Here is a 21,921-nt window from a genome sequence, read left to right as displayed (position 1 = left end):
TGATCAAGATCTATGTCAACGAGCGAGAGGCTGGTGGAATTAATCCCTACTTTATTTCATGTCGAGGATCCTTGTTACCTTCTGCCACTCTATTATTGTATCGTATTATACAATGAAGGAAATTTAGCCTTAACCAAATCGTCTTTTATCCTGACGCAGAACAAACGGCATCATATACAAAATCGTGGCAAAAATTGGAAACATTTTTTTTTAAGTTACGTTTAAAGGACAGCTATTTATTAGGAGAAAATATACAAAAATACTTAACAAAATTGCTATTATAGAGCAAAAGTGCAAAAGTGCAAAACTGCTTACAGGATATGAAACGCTGTCAATTTTCAGAGAGAGAGAGAGAGAGAGAGAGAGAGAGAGAGAGAGAGAGAGAGAGAGAGAGAGAGAGAGAGAGAGAGGGGGGGGGGGGAACTGTGCGAAGGTTTTGAACGCCCAGAGTTATGTTATTCAATTTTCTCTTAACCTCTGTCATCCGCACTCTATTCTTGACGCCCTCCCATTGTTTTCTATTGGGAATCAAAGTCAAGTTATTGGAGGTAACAGAGAAGCCCTTTCATGGTAAGGTGTTGTAAAGAGCAGGATTCCAAGCTGGCATGATGCCAGCTCGATCCCACAGAAAGTCCGGGGACAGAATATAATTCATGTAATCTAATTGAAGCACTTTCATGTAAGATATATGTTCGACGGGTGTGTTTTATTAGATATAATCTTTAAAGACGGCATTTAAATTACTGCTGGATTGTGCATAGATTTTTCTTTATGTTCTTTCTATTCCTTTTCTCAGTTATTTGCCATAATCTTATACACGAAATAACTTTCTCCCCTTTCTTCAGCTATAAAACTCTATTTATGTTGTATTATTCAAAGTAGCATGACTGGACATAGCTTGCAAGAAGAATTATTACTTCAGCTTGACCATGCTCTTTAGAGAGGCATTTAAACTTCTTATCCACTATGCTTGTACTTGGTTATTCTATTTGAATTTTGTGCTTTTCTGTTATAAATAGTTATGTTTTACCAGGAGACAGGGTTGTGTGGACTGGTATTCCCTGTAATCATCAAATTCTTTTATTGAAACTCGGCACCATTCATCTATTTTCCTGTTTATCTAAGGAGGTAAATCAATGGTCCGACACTAGCAAAGCATATCAAGAAAATTCAGTTTTATCAATCTGTAGGCTACCATAAAAATTACTTGTACAAGAAATATCTCGATGAAGAACGTGCAATCTGTGAATTTTTCACTGTTAATGGTATCTACAACCAATTCAGGGTTATAGAGAAATACTTTGATAAAGCCCAGCAAACAGGACTGCTATTCACAATATCGCTGTTTACAATTTCCATGATTCATAAGCATATTTTGAAGACCATCACTTTAATGGCACTTATCTATTATACCAAGGGCGAAGATGCTGGGAGGCTTATCACTTGGATTGGTCCTGTTCTTGGTATACGAGTGATCACTCTTCAGCAATGCACAGACATATTAGTAATAAAATTTGCACATGACAGTGCGTGGGATGTGCTTCGATAGAAAAGGCAGGAACAAAAATATACAGGCCAAAGAGAAATTGGAACAAGAGCTCCAGTAAACTTGTAGGTGGGAGAACGACTGGAAAATATAAAAGTAACAAAATTAAAACTCATCACAGTTATGGGGAGTACTGTCAGCATTCTGCATGGATATGCAGGATAAATATAGATAATATGCCCTAACGAATTGGCAATTAAGGCAAGATACTTGGATAATAAACTGTCAGTAGGTAAACAGATGCCACAGTACATGTCACAGTGCAGTTCAAGAAGGCAAGAACAGACCTAAATCAGCTCAGAAGGTTCTCCCATTCCCTAACCTAAGTGAATCTATCCCTATATAAAACAATAGCGTGGGCAGATGAGGAGTAAAAGCCATCTCTTGGCAGTAACTCCAGACTATGCAAAATTATAGGCCAAGGTTTGCAGCTGGTTCAACAATAGAGTAAAAGTGAAGCAGCTACACCAGGAGATGGATGATGAAACACTCGATATTAAAATTGAAAAGTTACATGTTCAATAAAAAAAGATATATCATGTTCCCTTTAAAACAGTTCATGTCAAAAAGTACAATTACTCTCAATTTGAACTTAAAGAGGCCCAAAGAAACAAAGAAAGACACCTTTAGCTCACAGACTTCCTTCACCCAAGAAATCACAAAAAACATTATCAAAACAGCACCTGAAATACATAGTTGGAAGCCTTCATTTCCTCTATGTAAGAGGTCTCAAGTGCATGAAGTAAATGAAAATAAATAAACATTATGCAAACTACAGTAAAAAGTATTATTATAAAAACATTACCAACATCAATGACCATTAGCTGCATAATTCTGACCATCCATTACATTCGGATCTGCCCGGATAGTTCCATACTGTTCGTAATACTAGGCATGCAGTTAATTCTAATAGTCAAGCTATCTCTATCACGAGGCTCAGCACTGCACAGTATTCTAAATTTGAAAGCTTTTTTTCCAGCTATGACCAAGTAGAATGATCTTCCTAATCGGGTAGTTGAATTGGTAGAACTTCAAAAGTTCAAACTTACAGCAAATGTGTTTTATGTTGAACAGGCTGACAGAAGTCTTTTTATAGTTTATATATGAAATATCTGTTTAAATGTTGTTACTGTTTTTAAAATATTTTATTTTAATTGTCCGTTACTTATTGTATTTACTTATTTCCATATTTCCTTTCCTCACTGGGCTGATTTTCCCTGTCGTAGTCCTTGGGCTTATAACATCCTTATCTAATAATAATAATAATAATAATAATAATAATAATAGTAATAATAATAATAATATGTCTACTAAAACAGCAGGAAGCAGCGAAAAAGAGATCAGTCTGAATTCCTGATAATGAAAATCATTTGGACAATTTAATGTCAGTCCAGCTGACGAACCCTTCGGAGATTAAATTATAACCAAGTCAATACCTACACACCTATAATAAGTTATATCTGTGATGATAGACTACCGAACTTTCCATTATCTGCTTATACTGATCTTTACATGTAGCTATCATTCTTTGTACGTTTTACCACTGTCCGCCAGTCTCCAACTGAAGAAATGTTATTCGAATTATCATCACCCACCACCCTTCATCCTTTAGTCCATACTGAATCATCCCAGCTCAGGTCATCCTTAAGTGGTCTCTTGGACTCTCTTATTAAGAAAGATTTTAAAGACTTGAGAGGAGCTTGGCTTGTCTTGCCAGTCTTGACACACTGGTTTCACACCTGGCCCTATGATGCACGCCCACTTTTCCATTTCTCTTACGGGCAAGAGTCCATGCCAGTATTATCCTGGCTTAACCTACAACCAACCGACTACCCAACCTCTATCCTTCATTCTGTCTTCCCCTGTCAGAAGATAAGCAGTGGGTTGCTTTAAACATCATGGAAAACCTAGGAAGAAAAACCAAGAATGAACTATTGACGATGAGCTGGAACTTGAGGAATACCTCATCCAAACTCCTGTAAATGTACTCAGTATTTGTATATTTTTTATGTAAATGAGAATTTTCAATAATGATTATTCATATTTTACCACAAAACTATGAAATTTGGAACAATATTAACGTAATACAGTGATACAGAGAAACGTATGATTAGTAGTCACGAGTTGTCATACAACAAAAGTGATAACAATCTGTAAATGGCATATCTTGCTGTGTCTAATAAATGAAATCCATGGCTGTTTAATTGTCAAATAAGGAAGGATTCACTTGGTATTTACTCTAACTTGATACTCAACAACTTTTTTAACCATGTAATTTCAAATCATTTAAAGCTCTCAGAGAACATAACATCCTTTAGACCTTGCAACGTTCTGTTTCGTTGCTGAAATGTAGTTGTTGATTTCAACAGAGTAATTTGTTTTATATTATTAACGATCATCATGCTTTTAGTGATAATTAGGGACACTAGGCTCCATTTAAAGCTGGCCTATTATAGTTTCTGTAATATTCAGGTATCAAAGGGTGCATTGAATAATTGTGATTTATGAAACAAGAAGATTCAAAATTTTAGTTTGATGAAGGACTTAGATGCTTCATGTATTCATCTGACCTTTTGTCTTGAAGTGATATGGTCGCTCAAATATCCTTGCATCCTTGTAGGACCGTCAAATTTTAGAGGTCTCTCACGTTACCATTAAGAAGATCTTAAATGTAGTTTTAATAAAGGCAAAATTTTGGTGATTTATTCAAATGACATTCTCTCACTGTTCTTGTGTTTGCTATTGCTTGGCTTGGTGTGATACTCAGAGAATATAGAGAAGGCTCAAGTCCTGTGAATTCATCAATAAGCGCAAGAAAACTTATTAAGTTGATTTGGATAATTTTAAGTCTAGATGTTTTTTCTTACGTTAATTCTTCATCTACTTCATTTATGATCCTGTTTCTTGTTAGGTATTGGTGTAGAATTGGAATAATAGTAAAATCTCTCTCTCTCTCTCTCTCTCTCTCTCTCTCTCTCTCTCTCTCTCTCTCTCTCTCTCTCTCTCTCTCTCTCTCTCTCCCCGAGAATTATTATTGCTAGCTGGCTGTTATCACTCATTTGTAGTCACTTGGGTACTTGGCTGAGCGATAAACCAGAACTACTGTTATGTTTTTGTGAGGTCCCTTAATCCTATTTCGACATTACACTCGTGATCAAGGTGCAGTGTCGTCAGAACACTTCCGTATTGCTTCTTCTTACTGTGTTTTTTGAGAAACACATTAGGTCTGTGTCTTCTTCAATTGCACAAAAAATTGGCTTATTGAGAGTCTTTTAAGATTTCAGATGATCAATCTATTCTGAGGTGTTTTAATTCTTTCATTTTACCTGGTTTCGAGTATTGTTCTCCTGTCTGGTCTTCAGCTGCTGATTCTCATCTTAATTTTTTGGTCAGGAACTTACGGTGTATTGAATTTCTTATTCCTGATCTAGATATTAATTTCTGGCACCGTCGTTCAATTAGTTCGTTATGCATGTTGCATAAGATTTTTTATAATTTTGATCATCCTTTGCAATCAGATATCCCCAGACAGTTCTATCCTGTTCGTAATACTAGGCATGCAGTTAATTCTAATAATCAGGCCTTCTCCGTCATGAGGCTTAATGCTACAAAGTATTCTAGAAGTTTTATTCCAGCTGTAACCGAGTTGTGGAATGATCTTCCTAAACGGGTAGTTGAATCGGTAGAACTTCAAAAGTTCAAACTTGCAGCAAATGTTTTTATGTTGAACAGGCTGACATAAGTCTTTTTATAGTTTATATAAGACATATCTGTTTTGATGCTGTTACTGTTTTTTAAATATTTTATTAATTGTTAATTAATTCTCATATCGTTTATTTATTTCCTTTCATCACTGAGCTATTTTCCTTGTTGCAGTCCTTGGGCTTATAGCATTTTGCTTTTCCAGCTAGGGTTGTAACTTAGCTAATAATAATAATAATAAAATAATTTTGTCTTTCGATCCCTCGCATTGCACAATATCATTTTCAAAACAAATAAATGTCCATTTAGACTTTCACAAGACAATTTATTTTTACTGATATTGTGAAAGGCAGCGTTCGTAACCAAATATTTAACCCTTCTTTATTATCCGGGTTCTGACGTGCGTACATAAACTACATTAATAGCTTGAATATTTCTTGTTACAAAGGGCCAGAATGCAAAGCACCCTTTTTATGGAGGAGGCAACGGAAACTAATATTCGGATGTCCTTTTCTAGCCTACAGTAGGCCTGGAGATACAAAAAAGGGAAATAAACAAAGGACAAAGGGGTTGGAATTACATTCAGTTGATACTGATGTCTTTTGCAACAGATGCAGACATAATTTCCACATTTCCAGACATTTAAAATCTCTTCTTCTCTCGGTCAATGCTGATACAGTATGGAAATGACACGCATAGATATTACCCTAAGTAGGACAATATGTAGGAAGTTCCTGACACCAAGAACGCACCTTTGGAACAGATTTTTTTTTTTTATTCTACTTTTAATCAATCATTACCTGAAATTCGTGAAGCATAAACAGATGACGTAGATGACATAATAAACAAAACACTAATCGATCAAGAAACCATGATCCTTGAAACAATACAATGATATGTATTGTCATTGATCACTCTATAAATAGGGAGTCGGTCCTTTTGGTTATTAATATTCCTCTTGAGAGACTGAAATACAATAAATCCTAAGAAAACCTGTATTTTTATTAAATATAGCACCTGTTTCTTAACATAAAAAATGCAACTTCTATGACCAGCTTATGCCAATTGATAGTTTAAAAAGGTAAAAAGATTATATCTGTAATATTCCAGCTATATTCATTGAGAAAATAATTGCCACGTTTTTATCCGAGCCTATAATCTATTATATTTAATATACTTTTTCCCAAACCCTTTTTACATCTTTTGCACAAATTGTACTGGCTAACTTATGTTTGCTGTTCTGTTTTATATATATATATATATATATATATATATATATATATATATATATATATATATATATATGTGTGTGTGTGTGTGTGTGTGTGTATATATATATATATATATATATATATATATATATATATATATATATATATATATATATATATATATATATATATATATATATATATATATATATATATATATATATATATGTATATATATGTGAGTATATATATATATATATATATATATATATATATATATATATATATATATATATATATATATATATATACATATATATATATATAATATTATCGTAACGTATCCAATTCTCTATATTGAAATAAATTATTGGTTACGCTGAGCATTTTTCAAAATGTCCAAGTTTATAAGTAGCCATTAATACAAGGAACACTATTTCATTGGTAACTTTTGCACGTTGTTGACTGGTGTTTTAGAGATAGCGCTCTCCGTATAGGGAATGGAAAAATTCCGGCACTGTTTAATATGCTATAGCATATACAAAAACAGCATCACTGCACATTATGCACCAAGAACGAGAGAGCCTTACCTTACCTTATTGCTTTATTCGATGTTTGGGTTCCCCCAGTTCCCTCAGTGTGAGGCACCTCGTGTATCCACCAGAGTTGCTAATGCATCTTCCGGTGTATTTTGCATTTTCCAGTCTTGGATAGTCTGGGATGCATCTTAGGTATTTATAGAGCTTATTCTTAAACACATCTACGCTCACTCCTGATATGTTTCTTAGATGAGCTGGCAGAGCATTAAATAGTCGCTGCATTATCGATGCTGGTGCGTAGTGGATTAATGTCGCGTGTGCCTTCCTTAGTTTTCCTGGTATAGTTTTGGCCACTATTAATCTACCTCGGCTTGCTCTTTCTGATATTTTTAACTCCATGATGTTCTCAGTAATTCCTTCGATTTGCTTCCATGCTTGTATTATCATGTAGCGTTCTCTTCTCCTTTCAAGACTGTACAATTTTAAGAATTGCAGTCTTTCCCAGTAGTCAAGGTCCTTAATTTCTATTCTAGCAGTAAAGGACATTTGTACACTCTCTATCTGTGCAATATCCTTTTGGTAGTGTGGGTACCATATCACATTGCAATACTCTAGTGTACTACGTACATAAGTTTTATAAAGCATAATCATGTGTTCAGCTTTTCTTGTTTTAAAGTGTCTGAATAGCATACCCATTTTTGCTTTACATTTAGCCAACAGTGTTGCTGTTTGGTCGTTGCATAACATATTCCTGTTTAACATTACACCAAGGTCTTTAATTGCTTCCTTGTTTGTGATTGTCTCGTTATTAGGTCCCCTGTATGCATATACCATTCCTTCTCTGTTTCCATAATTCATTGATTCGATTTTATCGGAGTTAAATACCATCCTATTTATCTCTGCCCATTCATATATTTTGTTTAGCTCTCTTTGTAATGAGTTCCTATCTTCATCACAAGTAATTTCTCTACTTATTCTTGTGTCATTGGCGAAACTTCTCACTACAAAGTCTTTAACACTACAGTCTATGCTTGAGATCATAATAACAAACAGCAGTGCAGCTAATACCGTACCCTGTGGCACGCCAGATATTACTTGAGCTTCATCTGATTTCTCGTCATTTGCAACCACTATCTGTTTTCTGTTTTGCAGAAATTCTTTTATCCATTTTCCTATCTTTCCCACAATATTGTGAGAGAGAGAGAGAGAGAGAGAGAGAGAGAGAGAGAGAGAGAGAGAGAGAGAGAGAGAGAGAGAGAGAGGTTTCATTACCCGCGAACGAAAGTGGATCCAATGCTAACAGACGTTCGTTATTAACAAATGAGGGCTCATGTGATAATACTCTTATCACTTTTTCAATTTGAAAAAAGTATTTGGTTTATGATTTGTCTTCATTACCTGAGTGCAAGGACTTCATATGGTTGATTAATCTGCTGCTTTTAATAAATAACCCAAACAGCAGGTGAGTGTAGCCACGAAGACTGGCCCTCATCGGACCCAAACTCCGATTAATTTGCTCCGTTTCGCTACATATACAGCTCATGCTTTCTTTCCCTTCGGAAGTTTACTCTCTCTCTCTCTCTCTCTCTCTCTCTCTCTCTCTCTCTCTCTCTCTCTCTCTCTCTCTCTCTCTCTCTCTCTCTCTCTCTCTTAATTGATTGATTGATTGAAATAAAGGCTATATTTTCATGTAAGTATAATATACTGATTTTTTGCTTTTTTTTCGATTTCGGGATTCCTAAAAACACGCTGGTTATATACTTATAATGCATGAAGTCTTGTGTAATATTACCCTTAGGCCTTTTCATTTTTCGCAGAACTCCTCATTTACACTTGCCAGTTTTAAGATTAAACTCTTATTTTGCTGCATTGGATAGGTGTTAATCTGGTTCCTTATATTCATTAGTTTTCAATTATTCCAGTTCGGTACAAATGCACTTTCCTTCTCACGCAGTGACACCCGACTTTGAAAAATTAGATTCGCTCTCTCTCTCTCTCTCTCTCTCTCTCTCTCTCTCTCTCTCTCTCTCTCTTTTATTTTTTAGATTTATCTATATCATCTTCATAGCGTCAATAGCCACGTTTTCTCACCGGTTACGGAAACCGTTGATGACTTGGCAAGTATCAGCATTTGAAGGTGTCACCTGGCTTAGATTTCTTGGTTTGTCTGGTCCTACCACCAATTCATTGTTTGCATCCTGCAGTAAATCATGAAACTTGGATTCAGCCATCCCTCTGGTTCGTGAAGCTATACGTTAATACTGTCATTCATTTGTGTTTACGTTATTTCATCAATTTTCTGTTGGTATATAAGAAAGTACAATAAACTTACCTTCACAATTGTAAGAGTATTGATAAACATCTACCCTATACATTAAAGAGTAAGTGTCTGACTACACACAGACAAACACACACACACATCTTTCATGTCACGCTCGGGATGAGAGGGAGTAGTAATACTCTGATGCGGGGTAGTACCCAGAAACCACACACACACAACACACTCCCACACATTGAAGAACCAGTGGGTTGTAGTAGAGAAAGGGAGAGGGGATAGGAATGGTTGAATCTATGTGTGTATGTGCGTGTGCTTGCGTACATATCTATCTAAATATTTAGTCGTAATTTTTGACGGCTCGGGTACACTACAGTAATTATAACATAATCACCACCTTTACGGACTCCTATGAATATCAAAATATATAAGTTCCCGCTCATTCTGATAAGTCTGTTTTTCAGTACAGAGGCTATAGGCTACAAATTACCAGGACATTACTCAGTCATATTTTAAACAAATTATATTTAATTTGACATCCATAAAAGCTTCTTAGAGAGGTCCACAAATATCAAAATTACGCGGTGAGCTATACAATATATCTACTCATTTACTTACTGAAAAAATACATAGCCAATTTTCCTATGATCAGCGATCAAGGATCTTACTCGAGAATATTTACACAGTTTTCTTAAAAGCAAATACTGTGTACTTAAGAACTAGCTAGTCCATATCGGGTCTGTGTTGGGAATCAGATGTGTAATTTTTTTTTTATAGAAACTTGTCAGTTCCGACAAATGCTCTTTCTCACATCATTCTAAGGAAACGAAAATGCCAGAAATACTTTATTAGAAAATCTTTCACTTACAAAACTTATGTTGAACTTCGTTCAATGGCGTTATATTTGAAAGAGTCTTTGTGTAATGAAAGCTATGTTTGGAAGATCGTTCGAATGGTCTAAAAACAATGAGCGTCAGTATCTTGTTGCGAAAAGAGGAAGAATTGTGATATATATTTCAGGACTCGGAAGCTTTTATGAGTGATTAATGATGTTTCAAGCTATATTGCTCTTGTAAACCTTATTCACGGGGAATTCGTCAGATTAGGTAATGATGATGTATACAATAATGCTGGTTCCATGGCCAATTACTAATAAAGGGTTGACCTGACTGTAAGATTATGGTCGTGGAATCGTTGGCGACTCGCAATCTGCGATTTTCAAATTCAGGCTGAGCCCACGGCTGGATCAATTTCACTGTCAGTCTGTACCTTACTTTTCCTGTCAGTTAGAGACGAGGCTTTTGTGCGAGCCCACAGTTCTACCTGCTGAGCTAGTCAGCCGGTCACCCATGGTCGGTCTATAAGATAATGCAATGGCATATTCATTGCCCCTGCCGCTCACGAGTGATTTTTAAGCCTTTAATGCCCTACCTTTAAAATGAGGATGATGGTGTTTCTTGCTCTCAAATTTGTAACAAGTTGTAGGGGTTATTTGCAAGCGGAAATGGTTCAAAAGGAGGCGCAAAAACCAAGATGGGGATTAAGTATATTAACCGTCGCGTGATCAGATTCCATCCCTGAAAAAATAAGAACAATCTTCGACACAAGTAAATCGTACGAATACCAGTGCTTAATATCTTTCCGAATTTCAGAAGCAATTTGCATGTCTTTTAACGGAGTTCAGACCACTTTGGAAAAGCAGGAGTTGCTGGAACTGCAGAATGGCAATCAAGTAAAAAATATTTCTAAGTTCTCGCCCAGAGATATAAAATACGAGGATATTCTTGACTGCTGAATATCTTTTTGGATTATAGAAATCATTTGAAATATATGATATGTTGAGAAATGGGGAAAATCTTGAATATTTTTTTTTTAATTGTACTTATAATAAAATCAGATATTTCTTTGATAAGATTGCATAAGGCTGCATTTATATGGGTGGACCATTATTTTTTATGTAAACTTTAGTATAAAACACACACAATAATATAAGCCATACAAAAACGGATGATAATGTAGTTGTGTACACTTATAAAATACCAAATGTTACCTCTACATTATCCTCTTAATTAATTTTCCCTTACAAATGAGAGAGAGAGAGAGAGAGAGAGAGAGAGAGAGAGAGAGAGAGAGAGAGAGAGAGAGAGAGAGAGAGAGAGAGAGAGAGAGAGAGAGAGAGAGAGAGGGTGGGTGCTAAGGCCGAAGAGATTTGAATATATTTTTTCCAACCGATGATTCTATCTCTGATTTGTGTTTGTTGAATCCTGCTTAACAACCATCAAGTAAAATTCTTTAAGTAACTTGAGGTTGTTGTGGCTGGGTGGTAGCGTCCTTGCCTGGTGATTGCCAGACTGGGGTTCGAGCCCCGTTCAAACTCGTTAGTTCCTCTGGTCGCTGCAACATCACCATCCTTGCAAGCTAAGGATGGCGGTTTTACGGGGGCCTTTAGGGCATTATCCTGCTTGATAGGGCATTATCACTGTCCCTTACTTGTACCATTCATGAGCGCCCTTTAAGCCTTTAAACTAAAGCCAAAACACTACAAATGGTCGTAAGTTCCATATTCTTTGCAATGGACTCTTCTTTATTGTTTCAGAGAGGCTAAATGGAGCCCTGCGTTATTATTATTATTATTATTATTATTATCATTATTATTATTATTATTATTAGCCAAGCTACAACCCTAGTTGGAAAAGTAAAATGTTACAAGCCCATGGGCTCCAACAGGGAAAAATAGCCCAGTGAGGAAAGTAAATAAGGAAATAAATAAACGATATGAGAAAAAATTAACAATAAAGTATTTTAAAAACAGTAAGAACATCAAAACAGATATGTCTTATATAAACTATAAAAAGACTTATGTCAGCCTGTTCAACATAAAAACATTTGCTGCAAGTTTGAACTTTTGAAGTTCTACTGCTTCAACTACCTGATTAGAAAGATCATTCCACAACTTGGTCACAGCTGGAATAAAACTTCTAGAATACTTTGTAGTATTGAGCCTCATGACGGAGAAGGCCTGATTATTAGAATTAACTGCATGTCTAGTATTACGAAGAGGATGGAACTGTACGGGAAAATCTGTATGTAATGGATGGTCAGAATTTTGAAAAATCTTATGCAACATGCATAATGAACTAATTAACGACGGTGCCAAAGATTAATATCTAGATCAGGAATAAGAAATTTAATACACTGGGAGTTCCTGTCCATGAAATTAAGATGAGAATCAGCAGCTAAAGACCAGACAGGAGAACAATACTTGAAACAAGGTAGAATGAAAGAATTAAAACTCTTTTTCAGAATAGATTGATCACCAAAAATCTGTGAAAGAGGACCATAAAGAGGAACACTTAAATCCAAAGCATTTTAGTAAATGCTATTGAGGTCAGGCGTCAAACGGAAGTAGGTATAGATAATGGGTGAAATGGATAGAACGGTGAATTAGAGGATGAGATGTTAAAAGATTTGATAGAAGAATGTTGTCAAAACGAAAAGGCATACATAAATTCATGTGTTGAAACATTCATGTTTACAATAAGTGAAATACTTGAAACTATATAAAATAGATGATATAGAAGTTAGTAAGCCATTTCAGAGCGACTAACGCATACTTAAAAAGCTTTATTCAATTTCTTTACTTTATTTTATACTACTTGTTATTCTAGTTACTCTGAAGTGAATTGTAAGGCAGTTTTATAATGATAATGTTATTACCAGTGCTAATATCAATATTCTCAAGAGGCCGTTGGATGTATACAGTATTTTCCCATTCAGATTCAATGGAAAGTCCCTTGTCCATGTTAATCCATTTGAATGATTATACATTGTTCTTTGTGTGTGTCTGTATGGTTTGTTGATATATTAATTTTACTTTTCTATTTGTAAATTCCTTGGATTTCTTCTGAAATGTTTCTCTATTTGTCACTTGAACTTTCTCATCTTCAAGAGCGTTAAAATGATAATCTTGATAATAGAACAAAATGCCGATTTGCAATTATCCATATGATCAGCCACCACTTGTTTATCCTGGCCAGGTCTTGGCGCTAGATGAAGTTTTCGCAACGGATCCTGTCATCCTGAAAAAGTACCATCCAGAAGGGGACCTTCCTTGCGACGTCCTTCCGGCCCACACCTCCTCCTTCTACTCGGTTTGCGGAAGCCAGGAGTGGCAGCCCGCCACCTCGAAGGTGTCCTCCAGCGTCTGTTGTCATCCCACTTCAAAGGCACCCGTCTGGTGAGTATATCCTTCTCCTGAGGTGGGCAAAGTCTTTAGGAGAATGAGTTCAGATTTTATCCCGTTGTCGATGTCAAAGAAGGACAGCGAAGGTGTGTTACAGATCGTTCTCCCATAGACCAAAGCATAGTTCCTACGCTTCTCAGAGATATTTGTTCTTTGTATATCCTTTGTATCTTGCCTTTTTTAAATAAGTATTTATCAGTATTATAGCTTTCCAGGTTTCCGACCCTACATGGATTTGTATTTGTCCCCTTTCGCTCAAAGTTTCAAGTTAACATAGTTAATTTTATCAAATAAAAATCTAAACTTCTTTCCCCATTAGATTTTTGATTTTTGATTAATGATTGTTATTTGATAATCATAAAATGAAACTTAGAGACCTTTCATTTATGTTTTTACTGTTGAGTAGTAAAGTTCTTTTTATTTGCTAATTATTTACTCAATTGATGAATATTCTGGACCATTTCATTTACATCATAGTATCCTGTAATGCAATGTATGTGAGGATCGTATGCATTTCAGTACTCACGAATAATTAAATATCAATCCATAAATCCTTTCCAGGTGTGACAGTTTAACAGGTAACTCATTGGAAAGCGGACAAGAAACAGGAAGAGCTGCGGGAGAGAGAGTGTTGGAGAGGAAAATAGACGTTGGTAACGAACCAAATGACATTTTGAACAACGAGATCGAAGGATCCAGCGGCACTAGCTCGGACGAGGTTAGAGTTCTGTCTAAGTCATTGTAGAATAAATTGATAATTTAACAATATCTCTTCTTAAACATGAAGTCTACCCATCTGCTTTGAAGAAGAAACAAAGCTAGCCATAGGATATCGATTCTCTTCTATCTGATTACTTCTTTTTTCACCACACTGACTGGTTCATGAATATAACTAATGGCTGCACACCGTCCTATTAGTAAATAAACATTAATAAAAATTATGTTTTATGCAGAATGAATACCATTCATGGAAGAAGTAAACTTCATAGCTTGAGCTATCTGTGACATAGAGCTAAATTGCTAAAGAAAAGTATGATTTTTGTGTTTTTTAAAAATAATTTGCTTTTGTATGGTGTGCTTCCGTGGGTGGGTTACACCGTACACGATGTGTGGCACACCGTGCGTAGATTTTTCAGGTCCCTGTCCCTGTCCCTTTACCTTTATTGCCTTGAAATCTGTCAAATGTCTGTATAAAGTTGTCATAAGGTGATAAGTAGGTGAAATGAAAACATTCAAATACAAACTTACATTTATTGTAGAAAACACAATCCAAGAAAATTGCTTACAACTATGTAACATTTTCACACTAAACATTCTTCAGTTAAGCGGCTTTAAGGAATAATATATAACTTATTAACTATGATAAGGCACTTAGAAATGTCTTTAATAAGATTAGTAAACTAGATTACATATAGATCACTGAAATAAGTGAAATTAAAGAATATCTAGTGGTGTGATTTAAATAGACTATTGAATAAAAAGAATGAATAGCTTAAAATAGTTATTGAGTTATATATGACTGCTTAAACCCACTTATTTGAAGAATGTTTAGAGTAAAAATGTAACGCAATTTGTTAGAAATTTATTTGGATTTATTTTTCTACAATAAATACAGTATATGTTGGCATCTATTTTATTCATTTATCCTAGTAATCAACTCAAGAGAACTTTATATAGGCATTTTACTCCCTTTAACTACTGCACTGTAATTGTTCTGTGGCTAATTTCCTCTTGGTAAGGGTAGAAGAGACTCTTTAGCTATGGTAAGCAGCTCTTTTAGGAGAAGGACACTCCAAAATCAAACCATTATTCTCTAGTCTTGGGTAGTGCCATAGCCTCTGTCTTTCACTGTCTTGGGTTAGAGTTCTCTTGCTTGAGGCTACACTCGGGCACACTATTCTATCTAATTTCTCTTCCTCTTGTTTTGTTGAAGTTTTGTAAAGTTTATATAGGAAATATTTATTTCAATGTTGTTACTGTTCTTTGAATATTTTATTTTTCCTTGTTTCCTTTCATCACTGGGCTATTTTCCCTGTTGGACCCCCTGGGCTTATAACATCCTGCTTTCCAACTAAGGTTGTAGCTTAGCAAATAATAATAATAATAATAATAATAATAATAATAATAATAATAATAATAATAATAATAATAATAATAATAATAATAATAATAATTAAGCCAATATAGGCCATTTGCATACATCTACAGGTACCTAAAAAAATCTTTGTATAGTGTGGCGCCCCCACTCCTATCCTGTGCAGTGTAACTCATCAATGGGTCACACCATACAAAAACTAACGCTAACAATTACCATGAACTTTACTGAACCAAAAAAACATATTTTTACATCTTTATAAAGAATCATTTTACTTGTGGCATTCAGTTTCATCTTAATATACACATTGAAGCATGTAATTCAGAGTCATGTAATTCAGAGTCTTAAAGAAACACTGACATTTTTTTTTTTTTGTAGTGTCTTCTCGTACGACGAAGCCTCTCATCAATTTTTTTTTCTCATCAGGGCATCATACTGTACTTTTCAAAGGGACAACATTAATTTCACTCATGTATGTTATATTTGGGCTGATTTCCCAGTTCAACCTTATATAAAAAGAATCGGGCAGTATTTGCTGCCATGGAACCCACTATTAGAATCCGAAAATATTACATCAGAAAATTCGATTTTCTTACTTAGTAAATACAGATTTTGAGTGAGCAGCGTGGTTAATGGAGTGAGTATTGTTGAGGTTCTTCTTCTTCTCCAGTGCGCTGGATGATGGGATTGAAGCCAGTAGGTAGCCCACAGGCACAGAAAAATATATTATATTTTGACAAAGAGCTGGATTAGACAGTTTTCTTTTTCTTTTCTCTAGAAATTCTAGTCCTGTAGCCTGCAGCCAAATCAATTCAACTTTTGTCTCAAAAATAAAAGTTTAATTGTATCAAAAATATTTCATTTATTGTTTATGCCTGCCAAGTCCACTCTGTGGGTTTCCAGGTATAATTCTTAAAAGGCAGAGACCAAATGAAATCATCGATAACCCTTTGATGATATCCACCAAAAGTGTTGATCATCTTGTTAGTGTAAACAAATGATTAATTATCAACATTTATTAAGAAAAGTCTAATAATTCCCGAGATATCCTCTTCGCATAGCAAGCACAAAAATTAATTCGCACAACACAGATACAGAGATGGTAACATTGGCTTTATTACATTATTCAAATCCTCTGTAGTTGTTGGAGGAAAGATCTACCTTTTCAGTCTGTGTTTGATTATATTCTGATGTCACTGTTGCTCTTAGGCCCAGAAAGATAAGCTGGTCTCGTTAACAGTAACTGTGATTAAACCCTTACGTAAACATGTCGCCAAGTAGCTTTTAATCCGTCAACGTTTCCGTAGGGGACTAGCTCCATCAGATGATTATATTCGGCACTAAAGGCCATACGCATTACTAAAGGGTCTTTGTAGAGTTCATTAGACCCTTAGATGCATCCAGTTTTTAATCGTTTACTCAATCTTTATTTCCTTACCTTTCTATTATCTAATTTCCCAACCTTAACAATTACTTCGTGTACAACCCCAAGCCAAGGTTATCTATCCCCTAGTTGCACAATAGGGCGAACATATGTCAGGGTTTTTTTTTCCTTGCATGAAAATCTTTGCTTTTGGTAGGGAAAGGCTCTTTTCTTTCAGTGCTAGAAATACTCCCCCCCCCCCTTTCAGGCAGTAGATTGCGTTTTTTCTATATCCTATACTGATTCAAGACAATCAGTCATCGTTCATTTATCCAGAAAGAATACTATACAGTAATATTTTTATCTGCTTCCCAAGGCCATCATAATTAAAAAGTGAATTTACAATGCTATGATATAAAAAGATATATGTATTATATATGTATGTACACTTGGTTTCCTTTGTTGATGTTTAATGACATATTCAGTTTGAATATATAATTAGAAATAATTCTAAATTTACTTCCTCAGTAAGAGGTAATTATCGAAACAATATTTCAGAAATGTTAAAGCCACTCTCTTCTAAAGACCATTTTTCTTCAGATATTTGAGGTGGTCCTAGTCAAATTAGATTTTTTTTTTTTTTTTTTTTTTTCACAAGATATGTCAAAAGTCGATGAAATCATATGTTTGAAAATTCATACCTACGGTGAAGTGTTCGATTATCATCACGCTATACACGATCTTGTTTTGTCTTAAAGTAATTTTTTATATGTTTACACAATGACACTTGGTAAAATAGATTAGGCATCGCTTTTTATTACTTATATGCTATTAAAAAGCAAATAAGGATAGGCTGGTGGGACAAGGTGGGATGGGTTGGCGCACATGACAAGCCGTTTATGGAGGGAACATGTCAAGAACACTATTTAATCTCATCTCCTTTTTTTAATTGCAAGATCCTATAGTATACGGTTACATGTGAAAGGATGATATTAGCTGCATTGTAGTCAACGATAAATTCATACATTCTGTATGGGAGAAAAGCATATACAGTAGAACTAAAATGTTGGTTTCATAACAATAGCAAATTTAGTGTGGTTTTAGAACGATAGTAGTTGATTTATGCTTATGGCCAACACCTGTAACATTTTTATTTGTTTTATAACTTCATCACGAAAGTTCTGAATTACTTTTTTTCGTATGGTATATACTTTTTATATATTCAAAACAGTAGTGCAGAATATATTAAATAATGAATCATATATTTCATAAGAGTAATGAATATATTGCTTATTAATCATGTCTTTCATAAAAATAATTTTTTTTTTCTAACAAAAAGTGAATCAAGAGCAAATCCATTCACATTGACAAATTCACAATTTAACGGCTGATTCGGGAATACATTTCCCGAGCAGAAAACTCCTTCAACAAGAACTATTTTTATTTTACACGTATACAAAGCTCTCATCAGTAGCACATCGACACCTATTACTCAAACTGCACCATTTACCGTAATTTTACTCTTACTCTTGGTTTTCATAGATGTAATGACCTTTATTTTCCCGTGCAGCTTTCACATCATGCCATCTTCTACTAAATCTTCCTGGCCTCATTATTTTCTCCTCCTAAAACGTTTGAATGTTGCACACATCAACTTCTCACCAAGCTAACATCTTTCATTCTTTCCACTTGACAAAGCTATCATCTTCCATTCTTTCCACTTGGCCAAGCTATCCTCTCTCATTCTTTCCACTTGACCAAGCTATCATCTTCCATTCTTTCCTCTTGAATAAGCTGTCAACTTTCATTCTTCCTACTAGCCAAAGCTATCATCTTTCATTATTTCCACTTGACCAAGCTATCAACTTCCATTCTCCCCACTTCCCCAACCTATCATCTTTCATTCTTTCCACTTGACCAACCTATCAGATTTTATTCTTTTCACTTGACTAAGCTATCGTCTCCTTCATTCTTTACACTTGAGTATGCTATCATCTCTTTCATTCTTTTCACTTGACCAAACCATCATCTTTCATTCTTTCCACTGATCAAGCTATCATCGATTTTTTCCACATGGCCAAGCTATCATATTTCATTCATTCTACTTGACCAAGATATCATCTTGCATTCTTTCCACTTGATCATGCTATCCTCTTTCATTCTTTCCATTTGACCATGCCATCATCTTTCATTCTTAGCACGTGACCAAGCCATCATCATTCATTCTTTTCACTGATCAAGCTACCATCTTACATTCATTCTCTTTGTTCAAGCTATCACCTTTCATTCTTTCCAGTTGACCAAACTATCATCTTTCCTTCTTTCCAGTTGACCAAACAATCATCATTTATTCACTTCACTTAATCAAGCTATCATCTTTAATTTTTTTTCCACTTGATCAAGCTATCATCTTCCATTCTTTCCAGGGGACCAAGGTATCTTCTTTCATTCTTTCCACTTGGTTAGACTATCATATTTCATTCTTTCCACTGATCAAGTTATCATCATTCATTCTCTCCACCTGATCAAGCTATAATCTTTAATTTTCTTCCACTTGACCAAACTGTCATCTTTCATTCTTTCTTCTTGGCGAAGCTATCATCTATCATCCGTTCGACTTGACCAAGCTCTCCTCTGTCATTCTTTCCACTTGACCAAGCTATCATCTTCCCTTCTTTCCAGTTGACCAAACTATCATCATTTATTCATTCCACTTAATCAGGCTATCATCTTTATTTTTTTCCCACTTGCTCAAGCTGTCATCTTTTATTCTTTCCCTTGGACCAAGCTATCATCTTTCATTCTTTCCATTTGAACAAGCTATCAGCTTTAATTCTTCCTACTTGCCTGAGCTATTAACTTTCATGTTTTCCACTTGACCAAACTCTCATCTTTCATTCTTTCCACTTGACCAAACTCTCATCTTTCATTCTTTCCACTTGACCAAACTCTCATCTTTCATTCTTTTCACTTGACCAAGCTATCAACTTTCATTCTTTCCATTTGAACAAGCTATCAGCTTTAATTCTTCCTACTTGCCTGAGCTATTAACTTTCATGTTTTCCACTTGACCAAACTCTCATCTTTCATTCTTTTCACTTGACCAAGCTATCAACTTTCATTCTTCCCACTTGACCAACCTATCAAATTTCATTCTTTCCACTTGACTAAGCTATCATCTCTTTCATTCTTTCCACTTGACCAAGCTATCATCTTTCATTTTTTCTACTTGACCAAGCTAGCACCTTTCATTCTTTCTACTTAACCAAGCTAGCACCTTTCATTTTTTTCCATTTTACCAAATTATCAGATTTCATTCGCTCCACTTGTCCAAGCTATTATCTTTCTGTTTCTTCTTGACCAAACTATCATCTTTTATTCCTTGCATAGATAAAGCTATCATCCTTCATTCTTTCCACTTGACCAAGCTAAATTCTTTCATTCTTTCCACTTGAACAAGCTATCGTCTTTCATTTTTTCCACTTGACCAAGCTATCATCTTTCATTCTTTCCACTTGAACAACCTGTCATCTTACATTTCCACTTGACCAACATATCATCTTTCATTCCTTCCACTTGACTAAGCTATCCCTTTTCATTCTTTGCATTTGACCAAGCCATCTTCTTTCATTCTTTCCACTTGACCAAGCTATCCTCTTTCATTTTCTCCACTGCGCTATCCTCTTTCATTTTCTCCACTGCGCTATCATCTTTCATTCTTTCACTTGACCAAGCTATCATCTTTCATTCTTTCCAACTGACCAAAATATCATCTTTCATCCTTTCCACTTGACCAAGTTATCATCTTTTATTCAACCCAATAGTCTGTAAACACTGAATGGGCTCAGTATCATCTGCAACCAGGAGAGTGCCACACTCCATTCATGACTCATCTTCTCATTTCACAACTTTGCATTTACATCTACTTTCTTTTCTCCGATTTCTCAAAGCACATCACCTATATATTATAACATACATGTATTGAAAATATATTTAAAGTGTGGCATTTTTTTTTTCAGAAAGCTTCTCTCCATTTGTTTATTTGATTTGAGATGCATTTTTCGTTTAACTTTCTTGCTTTAGTTCTCATTTTAACCACTATTTATTCTCCATGAAGTTTTGGTTCTTTAGTTTTATTGGTTGCTATAATTTTCTCTCTACTTTCTTCTTTATTACCTTATTTATCTTCCTGTATAACTTGAATTGAAATTCTTAGTTTCAAGCAACTGTACTAATATTTGTTTTCAATCACTAAAACTTTCATATCCTCACCTCACTTCTTACAATAATTAATTTCGCTTTCTACTTTTTTATAATCACAAATACCCTTTGCTGTCTATATAAACCCATCGTAGAATTTCATAAAAATCTGATCTATTCTCTCTACCTTCTTGTCTCTCGTCTCTCCCCCCGGCACTTACCTATTTTATCTTTATATGTCTTATCACTTCATTCTTATCAAACGTATTTGAACTCATTCTTCAACTATATGATGATGAGAATCATTAGGTGTAGGCTACCTTAGCTAGCCTTGCTATCGAATCCAGCACCTTATTCATTCGTTTTATACATATCTTCATATAAGCTAGCAAACCCCTTTTCTGTACTAGTTGTTCTTTACCATGTATAATTGTGATTATTCTTATTTTAAAAAATCCATTTTGATAATAGAGGTCCTTTTCAAAATATTTCTGAAAGACTTGCTTTTTTTCAGGAAATCCTTACCTACCAGAGACACATTGAAATACTAAAGATGTACTTCTTAATAAGAACAGTTGAAACATTACAAAATGTAATATATTTATATCACTATCAGCCAATCTGAACAAACTTTTTACTTTGCAGAGTGGCCAGTCATGGATGTCGTTTATCCTTTCCTTCTTTGGTTACAACAGCATCGGGGAGATGATCCAAAACATTGACCTACTTTCCTTCCCAGGGAGAATT

The 21,921-nt window shown here is 34.9% G+C and overlaps 1 protein-coding gene across 2 annotated transcripts in view; it reads left to right on the top strand.

Annotated features, from left to right (window-relative positions):
- LOC137643951 (uncharacterized) overlaps window positions 1-21,921 on the top strand; it is a 217,547-nt gene that overhangs the window by 141,158 nt on the left and 54,468 nt on the right. For both annotated transcript variants that reach the window (XM_068376737.1, XM_068376739.1), the window contains exons 3-5: window positions 13,311-13,510; window positions 14,078-14,234; window positions 21,820-21,921. The exon at window positions 21,820-21,921 is cut by the window's right edge and continues 15 nt beyond it. In XM_068376737.1, coding sequence (XP_068232838.1) covers window positions 13,311-13,510; window positions 14,078-14,234; window positions 21,820-21,921 — 459 coding nt within the window. The remainder of the gene's footprint in view (window positions 1-13,310; window positions 13,511-14,077; window positions 14,235-21,819) is intronic.

Source organism: Palaemon carinicauda, chromosome 7, assembly GCF_036898095.1.
Source record: "Palaemon carinicauda isolate YSFRI2023 chromosome 7, ASM3689809v2, whole genome shotgun sequence".
Lineage (NCBI taxonomy): Eukaryota > Metazoa > Arthropoda > Malacostraca > Decapoda > Palaemonidae > Palaemon > Palaemon carinicauda.
The sequence above is the reverse complement of the archived record's forward strand: the minus strand, read 5'-3'. Positions and strand labels throughout refer to the sequence as shown.